Here is a 26,348-nt window from a genome sequence, read left to right as displayed (position 1 = left end):
GCCCTGCTCAGAGTTTCAGGGGGAAAAATGACTGTGCTGGTGCTTAATAGTCTAATGAAAGTAAATAAAGGTTATTCATTGTAATAAACCCAGGGACTCTGGGATAAAGGGAGTCCACAGCCAGCCTCTCCTTCTCTTCCTTTGTTGGTTTATGGCTTGGGGCGGTTTAAAAAGACTTTTGATTTTCATTTTATTAAGACAAACAGCTTTTGGGATAAAAGGCTGGGGGAAGTGGGGGAGTAAGGGAAAGGGGGGCCAGAGCTGCAGAAGTGTGGAAAACTAGGTTGGAGATGGGAGTCAAGTCTCAGCTTTGGGCCATGAAGGAAAATTCTCTGTTAAAGATTGATCCTGTGGCTTGCTGGTCACCAGCATGTTCTGAGAGTGCAGGAGTTTCCATGCAATGCTATCTGCCGGTAAACATGCATGACAGTGTCTGCATGTTCAGGGCAAGAACATGCCTTCATACCTGCAGGTGTGTGTGCAGAGGGAAAGATGGACATGGGGATTTAGGAAGGGCACTGTGTGTATGCATACGGCAAGTTCATGAGAGGAAATAGAGCTCACGTATACACATGCATCACCACAGTGATATATTTACAACTAGAAAATGCTGTGAAATGTAAATGTGATATATGTTCAAATAACAGGTCAGTGTGAGAACAAGGGGTGAAACAGGGAAGGGTGGTTTCAGTAAGGAAAACTCTGCCATCATCCTACGGGCACCTGTGGGTCCCCATTTCCAGGCTGGGCCCTCACCTGCTCAGATTTGATGTGCTCTGATGTTTGAAAGACGTCAGGATAAGAAGGACGCTCAAAAACTCGATCTAAAGCTTCCAGCTGCTGCTGGGTGAAAGTGTCGCCACGAAGGTGCTTCCGCAAACTGTCCACGCTGCTCTGGGAATCTCCATTGGGAACTGAGCCCTCGGATACATCTGCAGGGCACAGACAGAGAAAACAGGGAGTTAGCACCACCCTGGCTTGGACCAGCAAGGATGCAGGACAAGGACAGAGTGGGAAGAAGCAAGGCACTCTGCCTCCACCCAGCTGTGCCACTCCTGCTGTAAGGGGAGGCTGTGAGGACGCAAGAAGTCCCCTCCTGTCTGCTGGAGCAGCCATGCTGCTCCTATGGGCTCTGTGGGACTCTCCTGCTCAGGATGAGTGAAACTGTGGAGAATGGTGCTCAGCTTAGAGATGAGTTTCGGTTCCACTGATTTTCAGTGTTAAAAATTGCCAAATCTCCGTTGCTGAGCATAAAATGGGAGCAAAGCACAGAGCAAAGCTGAGCATAAAATGGGAGCAAAGACCTGTACTGGAGAGGGAGGAGGAAGCCTGGAATGGAGAAAGGGCTCTCTTACAGCTTCAAAGGGAAGTCTTACAGCTTCAAGTCTCTGTTTTAGCTCCCCAGTCACAACAGAAGATCTATCTCTGTTATAAATTCCTTCTTGTCTGATCTTGTCCTGTCATACCCCAGAAGAGTCTTTCATCCCCCTCAGATACCAGGATTGAACCTGTTTCTGACTCCATGTTTCCACCAGAGACAAGTCTCCGTGCGAAGTATTTGTCCCATCCAATGTACACTGGTTTCTGTTATGATCTCTATCGCATTCTTCTACATGTAGTTTGTGATTTATGATCACCCATCTCCCTGCTATAAAACTCCCTTCCAAAATGAGATGAATTTTTGTCTATATTGGTGCCCCTTCATATCCAAAATGAATGATTGTATTACAAAATCTGGTCCTACTCAGTGGGAATCAGACTTCCTGATATTCCTTTGTTCCTACTAGGAAAAAACCTCTTTTCTGGTAGAAGCATCACCAGAAGTGCATCTCTGTCCCTGCAACTGTCCTCTGACTCAGTCCAGTGTCACTGCAGAGCCTCCTGCCATGTTCCAAGTGTTTCTACCTCTGTTGTGCCCCACGTCTCTTACAGCTTCCTCATCCCCTCCAAGGTAAGTCCATTATAAATGCCCTGCCCCATCCAAAGTTAATCTTTCCCTGTGATAAACCATCTTATCACCCACCTGTTGTTTTTTTTCCCTGTTATGCCCCAACTCAAATGAGGTGCATTTATCTCAGTTATAACCCCTTTTTATCTGAAGTGAGTGAGTCTCCTGCTATTAGCATCTGTCATATCCAAGGTAAGTCTGTCTTTTATAACCTCCTGTCCCAGCTGAAGTGAATCTTCCTTTGTCATAATCCCTCATCTCATCTGAGGCAAGTCTGCTCATTATAATCTTCTCCAACTGTGCTGAGTATCTTTCTGCTGTCACCTCTCAGCCTAACTTTGGCGATAGTGGTTATAATTCCCTGTCTCATCCATGCTGATATACCTCCACACCCTCCATGCTGAATCCCTACCTACTGTGCTTCAACGTACACAAGTATGACTGTCTTATCACCCTGTCTAACCTAAAATCAAGTTCTCCCTCTTGCACTGTGATTACGTCCCTGCTTTTTCACTAGTATTTCTCATACTTCAGCCTTTCTCAGCGGCTTCCAGTCTGTGAATGTCAGAAACTCGCTGCCTGTCAAGAAAGTGGTTGGAGGATCTATATAGACCTTTTCCCTTCTCCATATGATTGTGAGTGTGCTCACAAGCAGACAATGCTCCCAGGAGCCTGGAGTGGTGTTTACTGTGCACCAGTCAGAACCATGTCACTCTGCTGCCTCATCTTTTAGCTCATGGAATGTGCCAAGATGCGTATTTTCATGGCACAGTTAATGCCCAACTGGTGGCCCAGAGTTATAACTGAGCCTGCTGCCTCTGGCTATGAGATATATCCGTTTATAGGTGATTATACGATATGATATAATCAATAGTACATTATATACAGTAACGTAGTACAGTACCACTCGCAAGACAATAGAAAATATTACATATTGATTTGTCCCAGCCAGCAGCCTTCCCTCGAGCAGCCCCTTCTCTCTTTCTTTCCAACCCTAGCCAGAACAGGGCTGTTTACTGGGACTGATCTCTGGCATTTTCTGCTCTCCTTGAGCTTTTTTACAGAAGGGAAGATTCTGAAGTTGCTGAAAGCTGGAGTTCATAACGTATTTGACTATGAGAAAACAAAGCAAAAACTAGGCTTGGTGGACTGCATGCTGTGTGTGTCAGTGTAGTCTTCATGTTTTAGATGGTCCGGCTGCTACGGCAGGGGGTGGCTTTCAGGAGGACTAGGGTAGCTCGAGCCTTATGCTCCCAGTTCCATTAGGTACTTCTCTCTGGTCCTTCCTACAGAAAGCTGGCAAAGAACTCCTGGGTCGAGGCTTGGAAAAAAAAATGTGTTTCTGTATCAGTGCTTGTCTTAACGTGTCCGCAGCCTGTGAAGCTGTTTGCTTTTGAGGATTTTTCCACATGTCAGTCAGGGTGTGTGACTGCGCACACCATGATGCTAATACACATGGGTATTTGTGCAGTAGATCATTATTCTGGTATTCTTTAGATTCCATGTCACTGTACATGCAGGGGCAGCTGTTTGTCCTTTTCAAGGGTGGCAGCCCTACACTGTGCATGTTTTTTGGTGTGAGTGGCCATGTGTTAATGTATACAGTAAAATTTCCATTGATTGGTTTTTTTTGGAGTCCTCAACATAAGAGAGACTGTTGGAACAAGTCCAGAGGAGGGTCATGAAGATGGTCAGAGGGCTGGAGCACCTCCCATATGAGGACAGGCTGAGAGAATTGGTTTTGTTCAGCCTAGAGAAGAGAAGGCTCTGAGGAGACCTTAGAGCAGCCTTCCAGTTCTTAAAGGGGGCCTTCAAGAAAGCTGGGGAGAGGCTCTTTATCAGTGAGTGTAGTGACAGTAAAAGGGGTAATGGTTTTAAGCTGACAGAGGGGAGATTTAGATTAGATATTAGGAAAAAATTTTTTACTGTTACGATTGCAAGGCCCAAGAAGTAGTAGGTGCCCTATCCCTGGATCTGTTTAAGACCAGGCTGGATAAGGCTTTGAGCAACCTATTCCAGTGGAAGGTGCCCCTGCCCATGGCAGGGCATTGGAACTGGATGATCTTTAAGGTCCCTCCCAACCCAAACAATACTATGACTCTATGATGGTCATTAAACTAGATTTTACCGTTACTGAACTGCCCTGTGTGGTTACACAGATCAGTGCACACACGCACGTGTATTTTGCAATTCCTGTCTGCCTGCAGAGCCCTCTGCATGTGTGTCTCCTGTGTGCACAGGTCATGTCTTTGTGTGAAGAAGCTGAAACCACAGCTTTCCCAAGTCGCTGTAGGAGTCTCTTTTCCTTCATTTATTCAGGGGCCCTTCAGATCTTGACAAATCTGTCACTCTAAATTTGCGAGAGATTATGGTGCTCTCTCCCTAGCACGGAGAGAGGTGATATATGATATCTGCTGCCCCTATTGATTGCCTGATCTGGTGGCAGAGGGCTGGCGAAATGAACTTGAAATGAACATCATGCCTCAACTCATTGTGCGTATAATACACTACTTAATCCCACATTTTTCAGCCGCTATGGAATTCAATTGATCAATCATGTCCCTCTGATAGTACTGTTTTAGGGGTTATTGCTGCTCTGCTCACTGACCTTTTTTTTTTATTTATTTATTTGTGTCAGCATGTGTGTGTGCATGCACACATACATGCACATAAGTACCTATGTATATTTGGGAAATTCAGGACCAGCTGATAAGAAAGGACCTGTGTAGTCAGTGGGAAATGAAAGAAAAAGATGGAGAAAGGCAAGAGGCAAGGAACAGGGTTAGACAGGAAATCAGAATGATTAAAGCAAGCAAATAGATAGGAAGTGATTAAAAAGTTGTAAGGAGAAAGGTAATGCTTTAGTTTAGGTAGGTGTTCTGGATATAGGGAAGGAGGGCACTCTGACATGGTCTGGGCTTTAAAATCTACAAAAGAAAAGGTACTGTTGACAGAGGCCTGTAGGCTGCCTTGAGGTGGATCTTGTCTAAAAGTTTGCAGTGGTACAAGACTTAATAATGGTAGGGCACACAAATCCCAAACTTCACAGAGCAATAATATGAGATGTGTATATGGATTTTACTTATGAAGTGGAGAAAGTTTCACAGAGATGATCCTGAAGGACAGATTTATATATCTTCTGTTGCTAACATTGAGACAATCACAGTCACAGATCATTATATTTTCTTCAAAACTAAAGGACTGTAAATCCTCTGTGTTTGTTTTCTGGTGTCAAAGCCTATAGAGGATGTATTTATGTTTTTTTCCTGAAACTGTAAGGGACATTAATCTCTGGTTTTAGATCAAAGTTGTAATTCTCATCTAAACATATGACTCAGTGAGCTGGACTATTAAGAGATGCCTCAAATACTGTAATACACAAAGTATGAGAGCTGACAGTTGTGTGGGAATGAGCAAGCATGGCAGTAATAAGCAGAGAGGACTCTGGGGAAGAGATGGGGTCCATCAAAGGCCTGTGGGTGAGAGCAAAGGGAGGCCTTATGAGGAAAATTTGAGTTGGGAAAGACTAGCAGATCCCATGAGGAATGGCACTGTGGTGGGCAACAGTCATTTCAACTGATGAAGAACAGTACTAGGAGTAAAAGCTTAAGAGACGGGGATTTGCCAGAAAAGCAGCTCTTGGAACGGGTGCTGTAGAGAAGGGAGGCTTCTGCTGCAGGATGTCTGGGGATGCCACCTAGGTAACTGCACTAGCTATACCATTAAGAAGCATCATCACCTTTTCCAGTTCCCTTTTTACTGGCAAGGAAAACTCTCTGGTACTGTGACACAGGAACACCTCTCTCTTAAATCAGAAAGATCTTAAGAAACAGCTTGAGAGGTGAACCGTGGCCTCGGTCACTGTGTCCCCTACAAGACTACAGAGTTGCTGTCAGTGTGATCAGGGCTGGCCTTGCACATGTGACAGGAAACCTCTCTCCTCTATGTGTGGTGCCGAGGGAGCGCACATAGCCAATGTTCAGTGTAAACCTTCGACACAAGACACAAAAATGCTCCACGGGTGTCACAGAAGTACCCTGACAGATAACAAGGAAATGCTGTGCTGGAAGAGACAGGAACAACCTTAACTACGTCTGACACAGGGAATATGCCCATTAAATAGCTCCAAAATAAAGGGACATTCTGAGGTCTGGAAGCCACAAAGACACCACCAGGTACAGGTAGCACAAAGCAGTGCAATAGTTACTTTGCTGGCTACAGGTGACAGAGTGCCCTCTTGCTCAGTGGGACGGGGCCATCTCAACAAATAATCCTGAATTATTGCTGACATAGGAAGACCTTTGTGACACAGAAACATGTAGGAGGGTCATGTGAAGCTGTGCAGATAACACACAAACATGGAGATGATGTACTCTTTTGGGGCAAGGGGCTATTACCGCCCCTGTGATGTGTCTGCCTGCTACCACACGGCGCCTCAGTCTCAGCTGGGGCTTCACAGCACTACCAATAAAAATCACAGTCATAATAAAAGCGAATGTGACTAGCATGAGAACTGCCAGCCAGGTGACACAGCAGAACCTATCTAATTGTCAAAGCCTCCAAGGGAAACACATCTGTCTAACGTAGCAGTGCTGAGCTGGCTGCTGAAATGCCACCCCTCTGCGCCACTGCCAGCGAGGTGACCCTGTCCTCCTCTGCAGCCTGCCTTTGCCACTGTCCCCGCTGGGGTGCTTAACCCAGAGCATCCTGCCTCACTCTCCCGGCACTCGTGGCCACATGCGCTGCCCTTTCCCAAGTCACTCTTTGTGTTAAGACTGCTCTTTCCCTTTATCCAGTTTCCCTTCTCTTTTTTCCCCCTCTGATGTGTTCCTGTGTCCCCACGAAGCCCGAGCCTGTCAGGCAGCTTTCCTGGACGTCCCGGGGGGCCTTTCCCTGCACTGCTAGTTGTTGCAGTTTCAAACTCAATTGTTCTCCTCGGTACTGAGGCAAATGGAGTCATTAATTACCTTCTATCGGCTGGGCCGAGTTCAGAACGCGATCGATAGCCAGCGCTTGTCATTCACAGCAGCCAGCCCTGCACAGACCCTCTCGCTGCATTTGGTGTGGGTCCAGGAAGGAGCTAGCAGACCTGGGCTTCAAACCCTCACATCAAGCTCCTGCTGAGAACAGCAGAGCTCCTGCGTCAGTATCTGAGCTGATCCTCCAGAGAAGGGAAGGACCAGGAACAAAGACCTTAACTAAGGGAGCAGACCACACATTTTTACATGGTCAGAAGTGTCTGGTACTGCTGTCCTGGTCTGCACAAACTGATCCAGTCCGGCTGTCGCGATGTTTCTAGAGACCCCATTTGCGTCCCCAATGATTATTAAACTAATACTGTGCTCCCCACAGCAGTGACAAGGGCAAGGACTGGCAGCTCCAATACAGTGATCTTTTCACTGGACTGATTTTCTTGCCCTACCCAGTAGGGTTTGGAAAAGGAAGGCTGTAAAAGTTGGTTTACATTTCTTTCCAGAAGAATTTTTGCAGCCATTTAGGCAGCGTGAAAGAAGGCATCTGTAGATGGATCAGTTCTGTATGTCAGCACGTAGTAGTACTGCAAGAATTGTCGAGGCTTTGATTGTGATAACTGAAATGGTGGGGAGAAAGATGAACCTCAAATTCAGGTGGAAAGTATCCCATGTGTGTGCGGAATTGAGATGACAGGTCATGGAAGGGGCTGGCAAGGTCCAGCAGTACATACAGAAGGAATGTTATCGAGGTCTACACTGCGATAGTGAAAGAAGATATGGTACAAGTTCTGGCTGTGTACTGTGTCCTGCATAAATAGGGACAGTGAGAGATGAGTGCCAGAGGAATATCACCTCAAGAAAGTGTATCAGCCTTTATGAACTCTGCTGTTGTTCGGATTCCTGTGTCCACTTGCCTCAAGGGAATCCACAAGCCTGAATCTATGCAATTGATGATACTGTGCTGGTCCACGTGTCTCTGTGTAATTTAAATGTGCTAGCAACACATGAACTGTGGGTATTCGTTACTTACATGCTCAGTCTCATGAGCAGAAAGGCTCAGAAACAAAGAGATTTTGTGTTTTGAAATGAGGGTATACCTCAGCTGAGAAATTGGTTAGCAATGAAGGCTGCTCATGCAGGGACGTGAGCGTGCCTGACCAAGGAAGAGTGAGATGTGTGCCAGCACCTGACAGCTGGAGGCTGCAGTGCTTTTAATACAGGGCTTGCATATGACAGAGTACCTCAGATAGAGCAGGGATGGGCAGTGCAGCTTTAATGCAGGGCTTACATGAGCAAAATGGGAATGCTCAATGAAAATGTAAATGAAATGAATTGTGTGTGCAAACGTGTAATGAAGTGTGTACTCAGATCTGTCTTGGATTATCATGGGAGCATGCAAACATGCATTTAAGTGTGTATATGCATATGAAAATCATGTGTATTTACTACAGCATCTAAGTGTATGATTGCAAATTTGGCCCAGAGCATCTGGGAAACTAAGTCTGAACAGACTTAGATTAGTTCATTAGATAGTAATAATTAGCACATCCAGCCTTACTGAATACACCTGTAAAGGCCTTTCTGGCTGTTAGGTTGCAAGCAGTTGCCTCAGACGTGTGTACAACACGTACTGTAGCATGCGTGCGAGTGCAGGTGAGGCGTGTTAGTCTGGTTAGTCAAAGCTGATGGCTTCTGTGTGAGCAGTCACTGCAGCTTTGTGACCTTTGGGTATGCTGGAGGGGACCGGACATATTCTGTTCTCAGTCAGGTTGTTGCAAATCCACAATTTCCTTACCTCAGAAGAGGCACTGGGGACTTATACCATTGTAGTGAGGGACAGAGTGGGGGTCTAATGTCTCTTACTAGCACTATAGAAATGCAGCTGCCTGCAGGACCCAATACACTTGCTTTGTTTATGCTGGCAGAGTAGCAAGCTGCACTATCACACAGCAGGCCAGATCCTCTAGTTAGCGTAAATCTCTAAGTCTCAGTCTGAAGTGCATTCAGTGGTTATACTGATTTACACATCCTGAAGGTTATCAGAAGGGTTATCCTGATTTATGCTGTTGTAGTGTCTACAGTGCAGAGCCCTCAGGGAGTGCTGCTTGTCACAGGAAACCAGGGCACCAGGAGCTGTGCTGTTTCCTCTGCCAGGGCAGAAGATGTTCTTAGAATCATTGGCAAGACTTAGCTCCTTCCTCTCATCTTCCTAAGCCCATTTGTTGGGGAACTACTTCTTGACAGGATCCCCCTTGGTGAACACATAAAAAGGGTGGCTTTTGTTAGCTCCAAAGGACAGAAGCAACACAAAAAATTACATCACATGCAGCCCTAACTATGCTTGTTTAGAGAAACTGCTTGCATTTATGAAGTCTTTGGTGCGGAAAGCAGGGTTGCAAATGACTGCATCAGAGCGACAGTAAAGGCCATTAATTTCCTGTTATGTTTTCCTGTGTTGGGGGCTTTATTAATTTAATTTTACACTGTCGAACAACAGCGAGCGCTGACACTGCCACACTCAGAGGGTTTTTTTTTTTCCTCAACCAGTGCTTTGCCTGACATGCAAATCAACACTGCTATCAGGCCTGCTAGAGACAAGGGAGGCAGCACAGGGCTGGGCTGTCCCCATCCAGCCCCATCTCCCAGTTTCCTGGAGATCTGTGAGATTCCAGTGGGGCACACTGGCACCTCAGAGGCCACCCACACTGGGGCTCAGCAGATCTGGATCAGGCCATGGACACATATACGCACAGTCTAGAAAATATTAATTCCTCTTCATGAAGCCTGCTGGATACCATTGGCATGGTCCTCCGCTAACATGCCTTTTAATACCTCCTTTCCTACAGTTGCCTTTGCTTTAGAGTCTCCCTTCCTTTCATTCCACCTTACTTCCCCCTCATACACACTTTTGCCTCGTACACACAGGTGCCTGCCCCTGAGCCAGATGCTAGTGAATCGCATTATTGGAAGCTCTTCTGAGTCAGCACTAAACCAGTGCTCAAGCAGAGTGTTTCTAGAGGTGCCATTTTTGACATGCCATAAAACAAAGGCTCCAGTCACTCAGAGTCATTAAAATTCCCATGGCATTTTTTGCAAGAGTGCAGACATTAACCTGGCTGTCCTGAACAAAATCCAGCCTGAGTGATTACCCACAGCATATCTTAATTCTCCTGTGGTTTCATTTGGACACGGCACAGCAAAATTTCACTGTCGATGCTCTGTATTGTTCAACATCTGCCATGGTCCACCTGAGAGTCAGCCACATTTCAGTAGTAAATGAGATGTTCAGAATGGGAAGGCTAATAAGCAATGTATTATACGGGGTGGGTAATTGCAAAATGCCATGCAATGAAAGAGCTACAGGCCTGCAATATGCTGCAATCTGCTTGGACTGTCACTACGCGAACTCTTTTTTTTTTTTGAATGCTTATTCCTATAATAACTGTAAATCATTAGTAGAGTAATTTGGAATCTTTCTGCACAAGCCCATGTAAAGACCCTTACTGGTATATGAAGGAACCTATATTGTTAGGACCTGTATAAGATGTGTGTCAGAGATATGTTCCAAATTGTAAGAAGTAGTCCCCAAATGAGGGTGCCCAGTCATGGCACCAATCAGTTTCACAAACCAGGGGGCTGTGCAGAGAAGAGCCATAAGTATTTTTGAAGATTAGCTAGTGAGGTACTTTTTTTAATTGGCTAGGATCTACTAAAGTCATCCCAAACTCTAGGATAGTTCTCATATGCTTGCAAGGTCAACTCTTCTGTTCAAGGCCTACCTCTTCCAACACTGGATGCCAGAAGCCAAAGAGAAAAAACAACAGGTTCTTTGGGACACACACCAAGCATGGAAGTGCACTTGTCCTTTATAACAGCCTTATCTAAAACACCTAAGAGAGGACTAGGAGGCACTCATGACTTGATGGACAATTTATACATAATAACCACCTCATTAAGGCTTAATCAGCTGCCGATAAACCTGTTGTGGCTTAGAAGCAGAATAACACCTCTAAGCTCAAAAAAAAGGCAGAGCCGGTGACAGAAAGAAATCCTGACCTACTCCCCATCCAAATGGAAACAGTGATATCCATCACCTAGCTCCTGTTTGGGCACTGTGCTCCTGTTTGGGCACTGTGCTCCTGTGTGTTTTCCTGTATGTGTTGACCTGTGTGGGAAGAGGACTTTGTAACTTGAACTTGACCGAATGTAAGCAATAGGATGCTTGGATAAGGAAAAGCAAAGGAGAAATGTGGATGTATGCATTATTCTTAGTCCCCTTGACAAAATTCTGACATTTTAAAGGGCCTTAAAAAGGGCATGAAATGCATTTGATGCCTGTTCAAAGGGTCCTTTATTTTTATCTGATAGATGCATGGAAAAATCACCTTCAAAGAATTGTAGATGGAGACAGACAGTAGACAGATAGACACGTCTATTGTGTCTCAATAGATAGAAGTTTGTAACTGCATCTTTCAGGCCATCTTCTGTTCAGTGAGTTGTCTTCCGTATGCAAGGTCTTAGAGCTTAGCCTAGCCTCTGCAGGCCAACCCAAAATGCTGTTCTGTTCAGGTCTTGCTTGGCAGCCACAGAGATGACTGGGAGAATTCCAGTATTCCCTGAATGGGTCTTGGAGTGTTCACAAACTGCATTTTTCTTTAATGTAAGCTCTTGTGGCAAAATCAAGCATACTGTTTTTTATCTCTCTCTCCTCTCCACTCCAGTCACCGCCCTTCCTCTCATCTATTCAAACAAGATTCTCACAGGCTAATCACTTGGTGAGATCTTGTTGCTTCACCAGGGAATCCAGTGAAAAAAGGCTGGAGGATCTGATGCCATCACTTAGGGAGGCAAAGAGCTCCTGTTTTCCTTCCAAATAGCAGCAGCCACCATTTTGGGAAGAGAGGTTGCTCTCTGGTCCTGACTGAGAACAAGGTGCTTAGTGTTTTCCTTTAGCACAAGAAGACACCCCTCTACAGGAATGATTCCCATCTATGAACAGCAACATTGATGTAGACTTGTGAGTGCAGAGATAGACAAATTAGGAGCTAATTGGTGCACCGGGGATTGACTGTTGGGCCCCCCCCCCGGCTGCTGGGATGTGGTTGGAAAGAGAGGGGGAGAGAGAGAAAGAGAGAGAGGAAGAAAGAGAGAGAGAAATGGAGAGAGCAAGCAGGAGCCGTCCTCTCCTGACTTCTCTGTAAAGGTTGGGATTCCTGAGGCCGCTGCTGTCTAGTGCTGTCAAGGTCAGCAGGTTCGGGTTCACTGAACGGTCAGGATGGTTTGAATTACTGGCACTGCCTGCCGATTCCTCTGCTGCTTGTGATCTGTCTTCCAGCGCTGGCTACGGGATGCAGCTCCCCAGCCATGTGCTGTGCACTGTGTGGGGCACAGGGAATGTCAGAGAGTCAGATGTTCTTGTTGAGAGGATAAGTTTTTAGGAAGATTTAAGGAGCCAAGGCAATGCCAAAGAAGAGCACATACTCCGTGTGCTGAGCATGTGGAGACTGGGCTTCCAGAAGCAGCAGTTCTGGTTTTCTTTTACTTGGAGAACCGGACCATAGAAGCTTCTGCCTTTCATGAAAGTTAGGAGAATAGCTTAAACAGGGCCTATCAAACCCTTATGGGGTGAAAAAATTGTTGGTTGTGACTCTGTCCAATTCTGTATAGGTAGAATGCACAATCAGCAAAACTGAACATGCAAGTCTTTATATAAATGACATTGGTAGGACATTTTTCCCCAAACAAAATGGAATCAGAAGAGAACTGGGGTTTGTATGGAAGTGGTGCCTGGTGCTTGTCTTTGACAAGAACATCTCCACAGCCATCCCTGACTGACTTTGAGTGGGTTGCACTACAGAGAAATCTGGCTCTCTTAAGTCCATAAAATAGAGTGCGTATTTTTGCTTCTTATTATGAGGTTTGTAATGTACTTCTGTGAGTAAGTTAGCTCCTGGGTGCAGTCAGCTACATCTCCCTACAGCTATGTATATGTAGCTTTTGTACTCACACCTCTCCATCTGCCTAATATTTCTACACCTGGAGAAAACTCAGTGTAGTGCTAAGAATGGAGCTACAAGGGGTTGCCCATACCAGGTGCCAGCACTTGAGGCCTCTTGTGCAGTACTCTCAGTACTCACTAAGAGATGGAGGAGACCAAGATTGAAGTCATGCAATCTCCTCTGTAAAAGGGAAGCCTCCATCTCCTCTGAGCTCAGCACAGGTAAGCTAAGCAGGTTGTCCGTGTGTCCTGGTGCCTACCATCACCTCTGCTTTTGACTTCTCTCCCGGCTCCCTCTTCCAATACAGAGCTCTGTCAAGAAGGGTCAGGGACAGTGCCCAGTATCGTGCTGGTTTACATTAATGAGATACACACAGTGTAATCCAGCAATGGAGTCAGCTCTACAAAAGGAGGTAATAGCAGGCTGCCATGAACAGAGTAGCTCAGGTAATTGGTTTATCTATCTAGAAGCAGTAGTAGCAATCTCTGCACAGACAGAGTAGCAGTAAAGTCTCTTCCTTAAGGCTATTTCCTTTGTCTTTTCAATTGCTTGCACATCCATGTGAGATAGAGGGGGAGAGAGAGAGCGAGGAAGAGAGAGAGAGCTAGAGAGAGAGGGAGAAATGTTAATTTGTGAATTAATGACTTTTCTCAGCGGAATTGTAAATTCAAATGTCACCTCACAGGGTGACACTACACTGGGCTGCTGAAGAAGCAACGATAAGATCCACCCCCATCCCCATGCCTACATATACCCATGCCCCTCCCCTCCCTGAAAGATAGCTACGGAGTGGAATATGCTACTTTTAATTTGCAATAACACCACAGCAGAGGGATGCAAAAATGACTCCTTTCTGATCCTCCCTTCCTCAGCAAGCCGGGCCACATCTTTCCCTTTCCACCTCTACCTCCTTCCATCTCCACTTCATCCCCTCCCATTTTAAACTGAGTCAAAGACAACATATTATCTCAACTGCCCCCACCCCAAACTAATCAAAGGATGAGCTAAGGGAGGGCTCTTTAGAACGGATGCTTCTGCAACCCTCTCCTCTCCTGCAATAATCAGGTGAATTAATGACCCTGAAGTTAAAGTGAGCGCTGATACTCAGGCGTTGTGCGGTGTAGGGGAGAAAGCTTTCATTGTTTTCGAGCAGGAGGCGGGCAGCAGCAAGGGAGATTCATGGATGGAGATTGAATATGCAATTTTCTTTCACCTTGCCAAGAGCTGCCTCTGGGCTGTGCCTGGCCTAAATTTTTTTTTCCTCTTGCCATCTCTGCCTTATCCAGCCCTCCCACCTCCCTTCCATTCTTTCCAGAAAATTACCTTCAAAATTGATTTCCACTTTTACAAACAAATATAATGGGAACATGAGAGGGAAAAAAAAAAATCTTGGGCTGTGATGAATTAGGGCTGTCAGGTGCTTCCAAGTCTCCTTTGTTTTTGTTTTACTGCCTGTTAGGTTCTTTGTTTTTCCAGCAACTGGGAATAGTGCCCCTGCCCATACAGTCCCTATGGCCAAGGCTACAGTCACAGGGTATGTCCATCATTTCATGACTCTGTTATCCCCACTCTCCATCACTGTGATGCAAACTACTAATAGACTGCCCCAACCCTTCGCACCAGGATGCAATTGATATTCTCGTGGAGCCCCTGCATGTTGCACACTGTTGGTGACCTGGTTCCTACAGACACTGTACGGGTCCACTGAGTTGCTTCAGGTCTTCTTCACCCTGCTCCTCCCGTTCTCCTTTGCCTTATTCAACAGATTCTTGAAGGAGGTTTCCCAGACCTCCCTGTTCTGACAGATCAGCCTGGGTCATTGGCATGTCACCTTGATCCTTCTTGTGCCTCAGTGCCAGGTCACATGGATTCCATAGCAGGATTGCGCTTATGTCTCATTGCAATGCCACATGGCCCCAAAACAGTGTCATCTCAATCTCCCACTTTCATGCCACCCTCCTCCACTGGTATACCAGTCTCATGTCCCATTGCCACATCACCAACAACCCTCCAAAAACACTGTTTGTCTGCACGTTATCAGCTATTCCTAATCCCTTTTGCCGTTTATTCTGTTATCCACTGTGCATTAATCTGGGATCCTCATGGATCCAGGTACCATGTTCCCTCTGGCTCCTTTACTCTTCTCATCCATGAAAAAATGTTAACAGTCACTTCCCTGAATGCAGGCAGAACCTGTGCACAGTTCCTCTAGAGTGAGCAAGATCCAGAGAGAGAGAGGCACCAAGAAAGCTAGGAGGCAGCCCCTGCACAGGTGGAGATGTGGAGCAGGGAGAGACACTGGGAGGAGTTGTAGCTCTGTGACTCCTGCTGACAAATTAGCTGCAACAACCTCTCCCAAGAATTAGTCAAAAAGTGGAGGAAGATCTAACCACAAACTAAATACTCATAAATAAACAGACAAGCACACATTCACAGCATTCACACAAATAAACTTAAAGAAAAGTTCTACAGGTCTTGCAAAATGTAGCAAATAATATTTCAAGACACAAAAATGAAAACTGGGACACAAGGAGGTACTAATGCAGGTGCATGTCAATTAAATTTGTAATTTCTGAATAAACAACTTACAAAAATGTATATAAACTAACTAAACAAACACCTGGAACTCAAAGGAATTTCCTTAATTCACATATACAAAATTAAATAATGGAAACAGTTACAAACTATTTACATAAATAAGCAACCTTCACACAGGCAAACCGACTGATACATTTGCAACATACACACAAATATATAACCCCAATGCAAATACACATCTGTACAAACTATATACAGAAGTGCACAGCACTAACAGGCTACATATATCTAGCAACCACAAAGATACAGTGATACTCCGAGTATGTAAAAACACATACACACAGAATATACATACAAATATAAAACATTCACATATATGTTGAAAATGTGAATACAAATACCTGGCATTCATAGAAATACATAATACTAATGCTGAGCTGTATATGCGCAGACATCCATATGATCCACAGTATACACAACTTAACATACACATTTTCCATGTCTCCATAGGCATGCACAAAAATACGGGTCCAACCTGCCACTCACCCCAGTACATAAGCACAGTAAGTAGAAACCAGTAATCCTAACACAAAAATACAAACACAAATGCACAGTCAGAGATGCACACAAATACAACTGAAGCCAGACCAGCTTGTTTTCAGATAGTACCAAACCCTGCCAAACTAAACAGCCCTGTAAGCTTTAGAAGCAGAGCATTCTGTCCAAACTGCTTTCTATGATGTAAGCTTTTAACTCTCCCTTACCTGAAGTCCTCCTGAGCAACACGTACCCCAAACCCTCAGGGTGTGTGCAGACACACACACACACACACAATGTCTCTCGCTTACAGACTGACCTCCAGATTCATGGCGCAGCAGCCCACATTTCTGACAGTGCTGTGCTGCTTATTCATGCAGTTTCCCCCTCCTCTCTTTTTCCACACATACTCTCCCTTTTCTGACCATCCTCCTGCAGTTTATTTAGAGAGGTGCAGGATGAGTAGCAGGCGCCTTTCTTATGTCCTGAGTCTTGCCAGCCAAAGACCCTCAGGAGGGAAAGGTGGGTGGCTGCTTGAGAATGAACTTCCTCTTCAATTTAGAATGGGAGTGTTACCTACACTTGTGTGTATAGACACCGCGAGCCTGGATGTCTGGCATGATCACTGCTGTTTGCAGTGATACACCATTGCTGCAAGCTGATAACCCCGGGAAACTCAGCCACACTGCACGAAATAACACAGTCCCAGGGAAAGTAAGATTCACTGTCAGAATGTTGAACACTGCAGAAACTGCTCACTCCTCGTGCATAGCCAGACACTGAGTGCACACCCCATAACTGTGTGTAACGGTTGGAATATGGGGGTTAGTACCTGAGGCAATCTAACTGCATGTGTCTCCAGTGTCATTAAAACTATTTCTGACCTGCAATAAAGTAATCACGTAGAATAATGCAAACATGTTACCTACGATGACAGGAAATCATAGTACAAAACAACGTAGCCACACCATATACCCTTGTTGTCTTCAACAACACAACAGTTTTGGGAGAACAGAAATACACCTAATGTGCCCAGAGATGAAGATACATCAGGTGCGATGATCCAGTCGCATGGAATGACTCACACATACTCTTTGCAAACGCATGCAGGCAGCATTGGAAAACAAATGTATTTCCCTACAGAACAGTTAAGGGCTAGACCTCTCTGCACTAGTACAACTACAGCACTGGTAAAGCATTATCATACTGCAGATGACAGCGTAAGCATGCTGTATGTCCTAAAACAACCCCAGAATGCTGTGCAACAACATGGTCATACTTCGTGAAAACACACAATTCTCAACACAGTGCTGCAGTCACACAGCCACATTGACTTCACCCTCATGGCCAGGTGACAGTCTGTTGTCGGTGAATACATTACATCAGCTGCAGTAACATTTATATGAATTTCAGTGACAGTGCAGTACAACCTGCAGCAGGGTGCCAACAATTACCACATTGAAACAACCTTACTGCATGCAACGATGCAGACATACCGCCAGAAATAGTTCACAGCCACCTCTATGAAGAGTGTAATGGTAATACAGGTAATCATTAGTGTCACAAACCCACAACCTATAGTGCCAAAGTTACAACATGATTACCACAGCCACACTGCCTGAAAACATATTGATGCCACTGATACAAAGTCACCTGCAATTTCACAACCACATCTCCCAAATTATATTATCATTGCCACTCTGAACAACACAAATGGGATCATACATGCAGCAGAAGACTCAGCTGCTGTATGTCTGCTCAAAAACTCAGACCTTCTTAAACACATTATACATCTCTCCTCTCTGCACTGCTTTCCACTTAAACAACTGAGTTAAAATTTTTCTTTGGGACAGTCTGTATCCTGGAGCAGTATCTAAAAAAAATAATTTTCAGGACTGGGACTGTTGCAGATTCCCCTGCCTCACACTCCACCTGAAGCAAGCATCCGTACTTTCCCAGTAGGAAAATGAGATCATAGCTGGGTAGGAAAATTCCCAATCTGAACAGTGTCAAAACCCCTGCCCTGCAGTCAGAATCCTCCCATTTGGACTGAAGGAAGAGAAAACCACCTGTAACAAAAGCCATACTTCTCAGTAGAGGGTGTCATGATATTAACAGTCAGAAAATTATGTGTGCCACACCAAAGAGAAGCACAGTGATGCTGCCCATCCTGCAGCTACAAGACTAAGAGTGAGAATGCTCCATCTGCTAGTAGGCAGTACCCTGTTTTGCATAGATCAACCGCATTTTCAAAAGTATGGTGAACCACCTGCACTGATACAGCTAATGCTCTTCGGAAAACACCACTGAGATCTGCTAAGATGTTTGTGACCCTTTACTGTTCCCCTGCACTGACACAGCCCTGCATCACTTGCTTTGATATAAATCACTCTAATCATCAAAATGACAAGTGAAGTAAAAAAAGGAGGAACTTCTACCTTCTCAGGTTTGCTCCCCCATCTCTGCTGGGGATTCCTTTACTGCAAACAGGCTGAGTATTATTGCCATTTACAGTAGCAATCACTCCATCCCTTCCTCTCCCACAAACCTACTGCTGATATTAGCACTGATCATAGTAACAAGCCTGTGGGTTTTATTACTACTGATACTAATAATACTGGACACATTATGTCTGCTCCCGCCAATAACAGACTGCAGATATGATCCTTGCTAATGCTGATAATACTGGGGGATATTATCTCTGCCATTGTTGGCACTGCGGTTATTATTGCCAGTAATGCTGTCAAATACTGCAGATATTGTCAGGGACCAAGATTAATAATACTGAGATAGTTACAGCACCAGCCTTGCTGGAACATGAATCCCAAATGAGAATTTGGGTCTATACAAGATGTCTGTGGCCCGCTACAAAGAGAAAGACCTATTTCTGATAAGAGTGGTTTTGTAAAGATCTCAAAAGTTTCACTCAGCTGGAGATGCTGTGGTATGCAGGGAACAGTTTGAAACACTGTTTTCATATTAAATAATTATCTGTCTACCCACCCATCCATCCATCAATCTATCCATTTATCCTTCCTTCCCTTTCTCCCTATATCTCCATTGTTTTCTTTATACAGTGCTTAAGGGTATAGTATAAGTGATATCAATTTTTTGTCAGTGCCTCTGGGTCACCCCAATTCTCATCCTTTTAGCTGTCAATCAGGGGGTTATGGAACAACAGAAATATTTGCATATTATTTTTCCCCTTTATCCCTCTGATCATCTGATTGCTATTCTGTAGTCTGACAATGACCCTACTGAGCTTGGCTTGCCATCCCAGCTTAGTACAACATTAGGATTGTGAAGAACCAGGAATTCCCGTTTCCAGCTGCAGCTTTATACTGCAAGATCCTCGCTGGTATTGGGAAAGTCATTACATGCTGCAGGGCCACTTCTGCCTCTGGAAGATGGTGGATTAAGTGATGGGGAAGGTCAGGGTGAAATTACAGCAACATTGGCTGTGCCCGTAGACTTCAAGAAATGGCACGCACTCTGCTACACAAGTGGTGGTGAAGTTTTTTAGCTAAATTATTTAAAAAATCTTAGGTGACCAACATTCTGCTTTGTCTAATCTGTCCCTGAAGAAAAATCTGAAAGAAAATGAATACATGGTCTTAATGGGGCAAATCTTGACCATCCTTCACAAGTACTCACTAGAGGAAGACACACTGAATTTTGAGGAAAGACGTGTGATCTGACAGTTCCTTGTTGTGACTAGCAGGCACTCAGAGCTACCTCCCCGCCACCTCTCTCTCAATGATCTTCCCAGGTCACCTTTGCAGTAGCAACCAGAACATTTGGTAGGTTGGGATAACCCTTCTTCCCTCTAACTGTGAGGAACACACCTGGCTGTCAGCGTCCATTGCTGAGCCCACCTCATGCATCCGTCTGGCTCCTTCTGTCCAACTCGGGAGTTCTGCTACATCATCTTGACACATAATTATCTCTCCTCTTCTTAATCATCTGTGCTACTGTCTAATGTAGGAACCAGCTGCAGCAAGGAGGACCCGGGGGAGGGGGTGTGCTCAGATAGAGGCTCCTCTGTCTTTTTCCTATCCTATTCCCCACAGCCATTGCAGAGGTCGCTAACAAGGTTTACAGAACCAGGGATTCAGGAGCAGCCTGGTACTTCCCTTTTCTGCTGAACTGCATTCCTCACAGAGGAATCTTTGTGGCAGAGCTGGTCCAACAGAGCAGAAAGAAAGCAAGACCAGTATCGCTTCTTCTGCCTCCTTTACTGAAGAGCCACCCCCAAAATGCTGGGAAAGGAGATGTGCTTTGGGAGCTCAAAAGGGCTCTTCAACTTGAGAATAAAACCTGCAGTTAGGAAACCGCAACAAAATCAAGCTCAAAATCTCTGGGAAACACTGAGAAGGTGCATACATCCAACATGAGCATGAAAAAAATACCTGCACTGCATTTCTTGCCTGGCTTTCCTAATCCCCATCTCAGCTAGGAATAATCAGAGCCCTCAGAGCTGCAGGGGAGATCGCCTATGAGTGAGTGCAAGTCACTGCCCGTGCAAAACCTCCCCTTGGATTCTTCTAGCCTCAGGACACAACCTGCAAAGTGATGATGCCTTTCAGAATTTCTTATGGCCAGCATGAGCCCAGATAACTCAGCTTTTGTCTGGGGTGTTCAGTAGCTGTCAGGGTGTCCCATGTGAGGTTTCTCCAGGTCAGGAGCATGATGGCAGGACGAAGGCTGTTCTCTAAGGTAGTTGCAGCTGTGTTAAGTAAATCCCACCTAAAATGCTCAGACCTAAAGACAAACAATGTCTCCAGGATTGTCTAGTACCTTTTTGATTCCTTAGTGGGAAATGTGGGCTCTTGGACAACAGCAGGGAGTTGCACAGTGTTGTTTGCCCTTGATTAATCAAATCGGAGCTGAATTAAGGGCAGACACAGAATGTTGTTCTTACTGTCAATATATCATTCTGAAGCATCACAATCTTAGATGGCTGCTTAGTTGTTTCTGTGTTTAATTGTACTGCTCAAAAAAAGCTCAGGTTATGAGTCTAGATGTAGCTGTATGACTGCATTGAAAGTGGGATGATCTTCCCAGGTATTTGGAAAGAATAGCTGCTAAAACCAGACTGAATAGCTTACATTCAAAATGAGATACAGAGGCACCATGTTGAGAACTGGTGATCACTACTCTGGATACTATGAGAACAGGTGTTTACAAAAACCCAAAATAACTGCCAAGAGATTTGAGTAACCATTAAAGAAACTTGGTACTCAGTTTGTAATGTTGCTATTTCCCATATATCTAATGATGGAAAATACTGGAGGGGTTTGCAATGTTTGCAGTCTCTTATTCCTGACTTTTTTTGGCTTTGAGGCATTGACTCAGCCCTTCCATTGCTACACTTTTCTCTTAGCTGGGCCCTACTGCCATCTAGCTGGGAAATGGATCTTCCTCTGGGGCCTGATCCAATTTCCAATGACATCAGCAAAAATCTTCCAATTTGTCTTAGTAGGAGCTGGATCGGGCTCTTGCCTCTAGTTTTACTTTGTACTAGGCAGAAAGGAGTCATAATGAATTCCTTTTTTTTTCTTGGGATTATTGTTTTTATTTGGATCAAAAACTTAGAGATGTGAACCTCACCACAACCAATGCTGAAAAATTACCAGCAAAACCCCAAAATGCAACATCTCTCTTAAGAGAGCTTTCTCTTCTCTCCACATATCACAGAGAACCCTCATGTTCTCTTGCATCACACAGCCTTGAGGTAACCTGCAACACATCAAACCACCTGTACTGCTAAGAGGTCCCCACATGCAACAGGCATCAGTGGAAAACAACATACTAAAGGCAGGGCTGAACTGAACAACCTGGTCAGGCACTACTTTTAGCAAAGTTCACCTCCTGGCCCTCAATTTTTTTAGTGCATTGAATTAAAAGATCAAGATTTAAGAAAATAAAGTTTACAAAGCCATCATAAGAGCACCAAGACCTTACCCACCCATTCTGATTCAGTCTGTCTAGACCTGGGGCTCCAGCTTTTGGCTCATTTCAGGGTTCACTTTGCCCTAAGACCTTCCCAGCAAGTAGGAAGGAAAAGGAAATAGCTTAATCCCAATTCCTTAGAGTCCTGGAGAAAGGGTTAAATAACAACCTTAGGACCACAGTACTCAGAAGATCTCTTGTTCTGCTTTCAGACACTTGCAAGCATGGCAGTTCTGCTGTGGTAGATGCTATCCATTGAAAAGTGGGCCCCTATGATCACCATGTAACGTAGCTCATGGCACATCACAGGGAAGTAACTTGTTTGCAAGGGGAATGAAAGATAACTCCCACATTGCCGGTGCTTCTCTGAGATGGCATTTTGTTTGAAAATGAGTGAGTTGGGAAAACCATGTTTACCCACAGTTCAAAGTCCGGGCACCTGCTGGCACCTGGGGAGTTCAGTTCCAGCCGTTTCCAGCAGTGAATAAACTTGGGATCAGCTCCAGCAATGGAGACGGCTCTCTGCCTGCCGAGCAGATGTCTGGAGACGCAGCCTGTCATGAAAGGGCCTCGGAAGAAGAGCATTCCAAGCCAGCAGGGCAGTGGTGGGGAACTGGTCTCTGTTGCTAAAACTGATCTAGCCCCGGGAACAGCTGCAAACCTTGGCCTGAAATTGGAGCCTGTACATAGGGACAAAGAATATAAAAGGGAGGATGAGCTTCTCCCCTCCCCCTACCTTCATCACGTTTCCTCTTCTCGCCATTCGACCGAGGAATCCCCAGGATCCCGTTAATGGAGTAAGAGCCCACTGGATCATTGGAGGCACTGGAGACGGGAGGGGATGCTGTGCTGGGCACTGGACAAAAGGAAAAGGGAAAAAGGGCTATGAGGAGAGCAGCATAGCACTTAGGGATCCTCCTACTGCAAGCTATGCATGCCACCAGTCTCAGAAAAAAAGCCTGGGCACTAAGCAGACTCCCAGTCCCTCACACTGAATGACTTATACTTAATCGCTCTACCACTAATGTTGCTGTATCCCAGCTTTGCCAGTCTATTCCTGAATGGTAGCTCCACAGCCTTCCAGTACAGGGCCATTATTAACAAGCAAGTATATTTCATCAAGAAGCTAAACCTTGTTGTTATATCCCAGTTCAGAGCAGGCTTTCCAGTGGAGTGCCATGCTATGTAGGTCACCTTCTCTAGTGACTTCCTAGTCCATCTGTATTTTGACAGATCACTTCCTCTTAGCATTTTTCCACCAAGAGTGCACATGTTCTGCCTTAGCCTGACTAGCCTCTTACACATCCACCCAAAACACTCATTGAAAAATTACCTTCTTAGCGTAGGTTAGAAGAACTTCAGTGATGAGCCAATAAATTCGGTTCCCTACTAGAACAAATGTTGAGTTGATGATACATACTCCAACCCAAAATAATAAAAATCTAGTGTCTTCCTTTTGCACTGACCAATGTCAAACAGGCAGACTCCTCCTGCCACTCAGGGCTGTCCAAGATTGCTCATGAGCTTCCAATGTATCAGAAATGATAAGCCATCCAGATTAGAAATGATCACTTTGTGATAATCAAGTCTTTAGAGTATAGACAAGTAGAGCTCTGCATCCAGTAGACATGTCCATTCTGTCCCAGAGTGTCCCAGTGATGGCAAGAATATCCCAGATTTCTTATAGTCCATCACTCATCACTCAGCTCATAAAACACTGCTCTGAAGCAATCAATACCTCCAATACAAGCCTTCCAGGATGGAGCAGAACCTGTCAACACTATTCAATGTACTCCCGCACCTCCCAGTACATCCCAGAGCAATGGGAGACTCCAGAAGAAGCACTCATAATCACTGTGCCAGCTCAGTCAATGCATTCCCTACACATTTCACTACTTTTCCAAGAAGGAATAATATCTGCCAACTCCATCTGTTGTGGTCAGTGATTGCCAGTCCAGTGAACAAGCCCAGGTTAAAAGGGCATCTAGAAGTGCTCTTCCATACTGGCCCATTAATTTCCTGAACACAGTTTGTATACAGCTCTGCCAGCTCTGTCCCATATAGACCAGCAATTTCCAGTAAATCCTTGTATAGCAGCTGATTTTCAGTAACAAACAGTACCTAATACAGTGCCTTAAGCCATGAATAAGCCACTGCATTTCACAATATACCAGAATACTCCACAATTTTTCCTGCTCTGAATTTTTACTGGATAAAGCTACGCTAGCAGCAGCAGACCGTACAAACCACAGAGATAACAGTGAAAAGTACCTCATCACACATGTAGCACAGTACCTTAAACACAACAGACCTTAAACACAGGAGACATTTGGTCACTTTACTGCACCCTCCATCTTCTTCTCACTGATAAACCCATCTCACCCAGCAGAAAATGCATTTTCACAGTAAAATACACCCATGGGATACCTGACTGCAGAGCTAGAACAATGTTGTGAGGCATCAGGAATATCTTACCCTACTCTGTGTATTACTGTCTCTAAGAAATGGACTAGTTCCAGAAAACGGAGAGAAGAGAAATTGGGAAAGAGAAGGGAAAAGAGAGTCAGAGTAAGAAGGAGGCAAAAGATGAAGACTGGTGCTTAGACAGGACAGCAGTAAATACTTCCCTCTAGGGAGGCAAAGGAGAGAGCATGAACGTGAAATGGATGTTAAGGCAGAATCACTTTGGGCAAACCCCTACCTTGGGATGTATTTCTGCCATGATTCCCTTCTCTGAAATGCAATGAGGAAAGTGAAGAACAGAAACGTCTGATAACTTTTGTTTTCCACTGAGGTTTCTTTCTCCCTACCCTGTCCTCCCTTTTAGTCTGCTTAGCATCTGCTTGTCAAACATTGATCCCTCAGCTAAGCTTCATCCTCATTTCCTGTCACCACCCCTCACGCCAGTCTTCTTACCGATAGTATGTCCCGGTGCAGTCACACCTGTTCCGCTCCCGTCTGGTGTTGGGTGAAAAGGTTGCTGAACTTTGGTTCTGATGATCCTGGAAAAGAGCAAAACATGTTCATAATTCCACTGCAACTTCTCTGTGCCTTTGTATACCCATGATCCCAGCTATCAGAACCTGAGGTCTGGGAGCAGCAGAGTGGCTTCATGTGCTTCTTGAGGTCCTGATTCTGCTGCTTTAATGATCCAGTTCTCAGAGAATTGCCCTTGCTTTGCTGTGTCATCTTTTCCCCAAACCTGGGTATTCACTGCATGACTACGATGCTCAGTGAACAAGTTGGAATGTCCTGTGTGTTAGCAACTGAATTATCATTTGTGAACTGATTTGCCGGCATGATCACAAGGCAGTCTTTGCAGGTCATAGAGACCCTGCTGGATTTACAAATGGTGTAGATTAAATTCTGTTACGTACCTAAAAAATACCTTTTTGGCATAGAACTGAATGCTTTGGACTGACGGAAAGCTTGCCCAAAGCCCTTGCCCTTCATAAAGGAGAGGGTGGGAGCAGAAGACATCTATAGGAAGCGGTGATGGGATATAGATCACCAGGAAAAAAGCTCCAGCAAAGAAGGCAAAACCTGGTCTTTATCATATTTATCCCTAATAAGCTCAAAAAGATGTCTTAGTGAATGCCACAAATCTCATAATGCATCTCAGAATGAAAATAAACTTAACTATACTTATCAGTGCTCCATTTCTTGTTACATGAAATCTTTCACCTCTGGGTTACTGGTTTAAATCCACCTGAGGTCAGTGGTGAAGGAAAATCACTAACACCTGCTACTTGACTGGGAGCGTCCTGCCTACTGATAGGTGCTGAGTATCTGTGACTCAGATTGACTGTCTCACCAAGGAACTTGGCTGTGGAGACCAAATTCCTTTCTGAGATTAAAATAAGCCCCTCCAGTTAGGGTGAAGGCTGCAGATGCTCTTCAGCCTGAGTCTCTGGAACTCTCAGTCCTGCATTGTATTTGCTTTAACTTCTCCCCAAAAAATGTCTCCAGGAAGTGAAAGCAAATAATACATTCTCCCTGCCTGCCAGAGAGCTTTCCTAAAAGATTTTTTCTAAAGAATAAGTTGGCAAAAACTTCAAAGAGTGAATGTGTGGCCAGTGGGCAGTATAGCATGGATAAAAATAGGCAGAGATTTTGAGAGGACAATTTTGGAAAAGCACAACTCCTGAGAGTGAAACTTTCTTAGGAAAAGAAAGGTATTTCAAACTGTATCACCTCGGCATTTTAGGAGACTCCAATACACACATGATGAAACCTAGGCAGTAGCTGGAGGCAGGAAATCTCAAGGTTCTAGCTGGGGCTGGAGATTCAGATTCTCACCCAATATAGGTCAGTGGTACCAAGGGCCCTGATCTGTAGCTGCTGAGGACCTATACAGAAGGTGTCCAAAGGCCTCAGGGCCAGATTCTGAGGTCATGTTGA

The 26,348-nt window shown here is 44.9% G+C and overlaps 1 protein-coding gene across 1 annotated transcript in view; it reads right to left on the bottom strand.

The window, feature by feature from the left end:
* The window catches only part of PAX2 (paired box 2), a 100,735-nt gene that overhangs the window by 29,664 nt on the left and 44,723 nt on the right, over positions 1-26,348 (bottom strand). The window contains 3 exon segments of the mRNA XM_054072324.1: positions 757-932; positions 22,684-22,803; positions 24,864-24,949. Coding sequence (XP_053928299.1) covers positions 757-932; positions 22,684-22,803; positions 24,864-24,949 — 382 coding nt within the window.

This window comes from Cuculus canorus, chromosome 7 (assembly GCF_017976375.1).
Source record: "Cuculus canorus isolate bCucCan1 chromosome 7, bCucCan1.pri, whole genome shotgun sequence".
NCBI lineage: Eukaryota > Metazoa > Chordata > Aves > Cuculiformes > Cuculidae > Cuculus > Cuculus canorus.
Note: the sequence above shows the minus strand (reverse complement) of the source record. Positions and strands in the feature narration are given on the sequence as shown.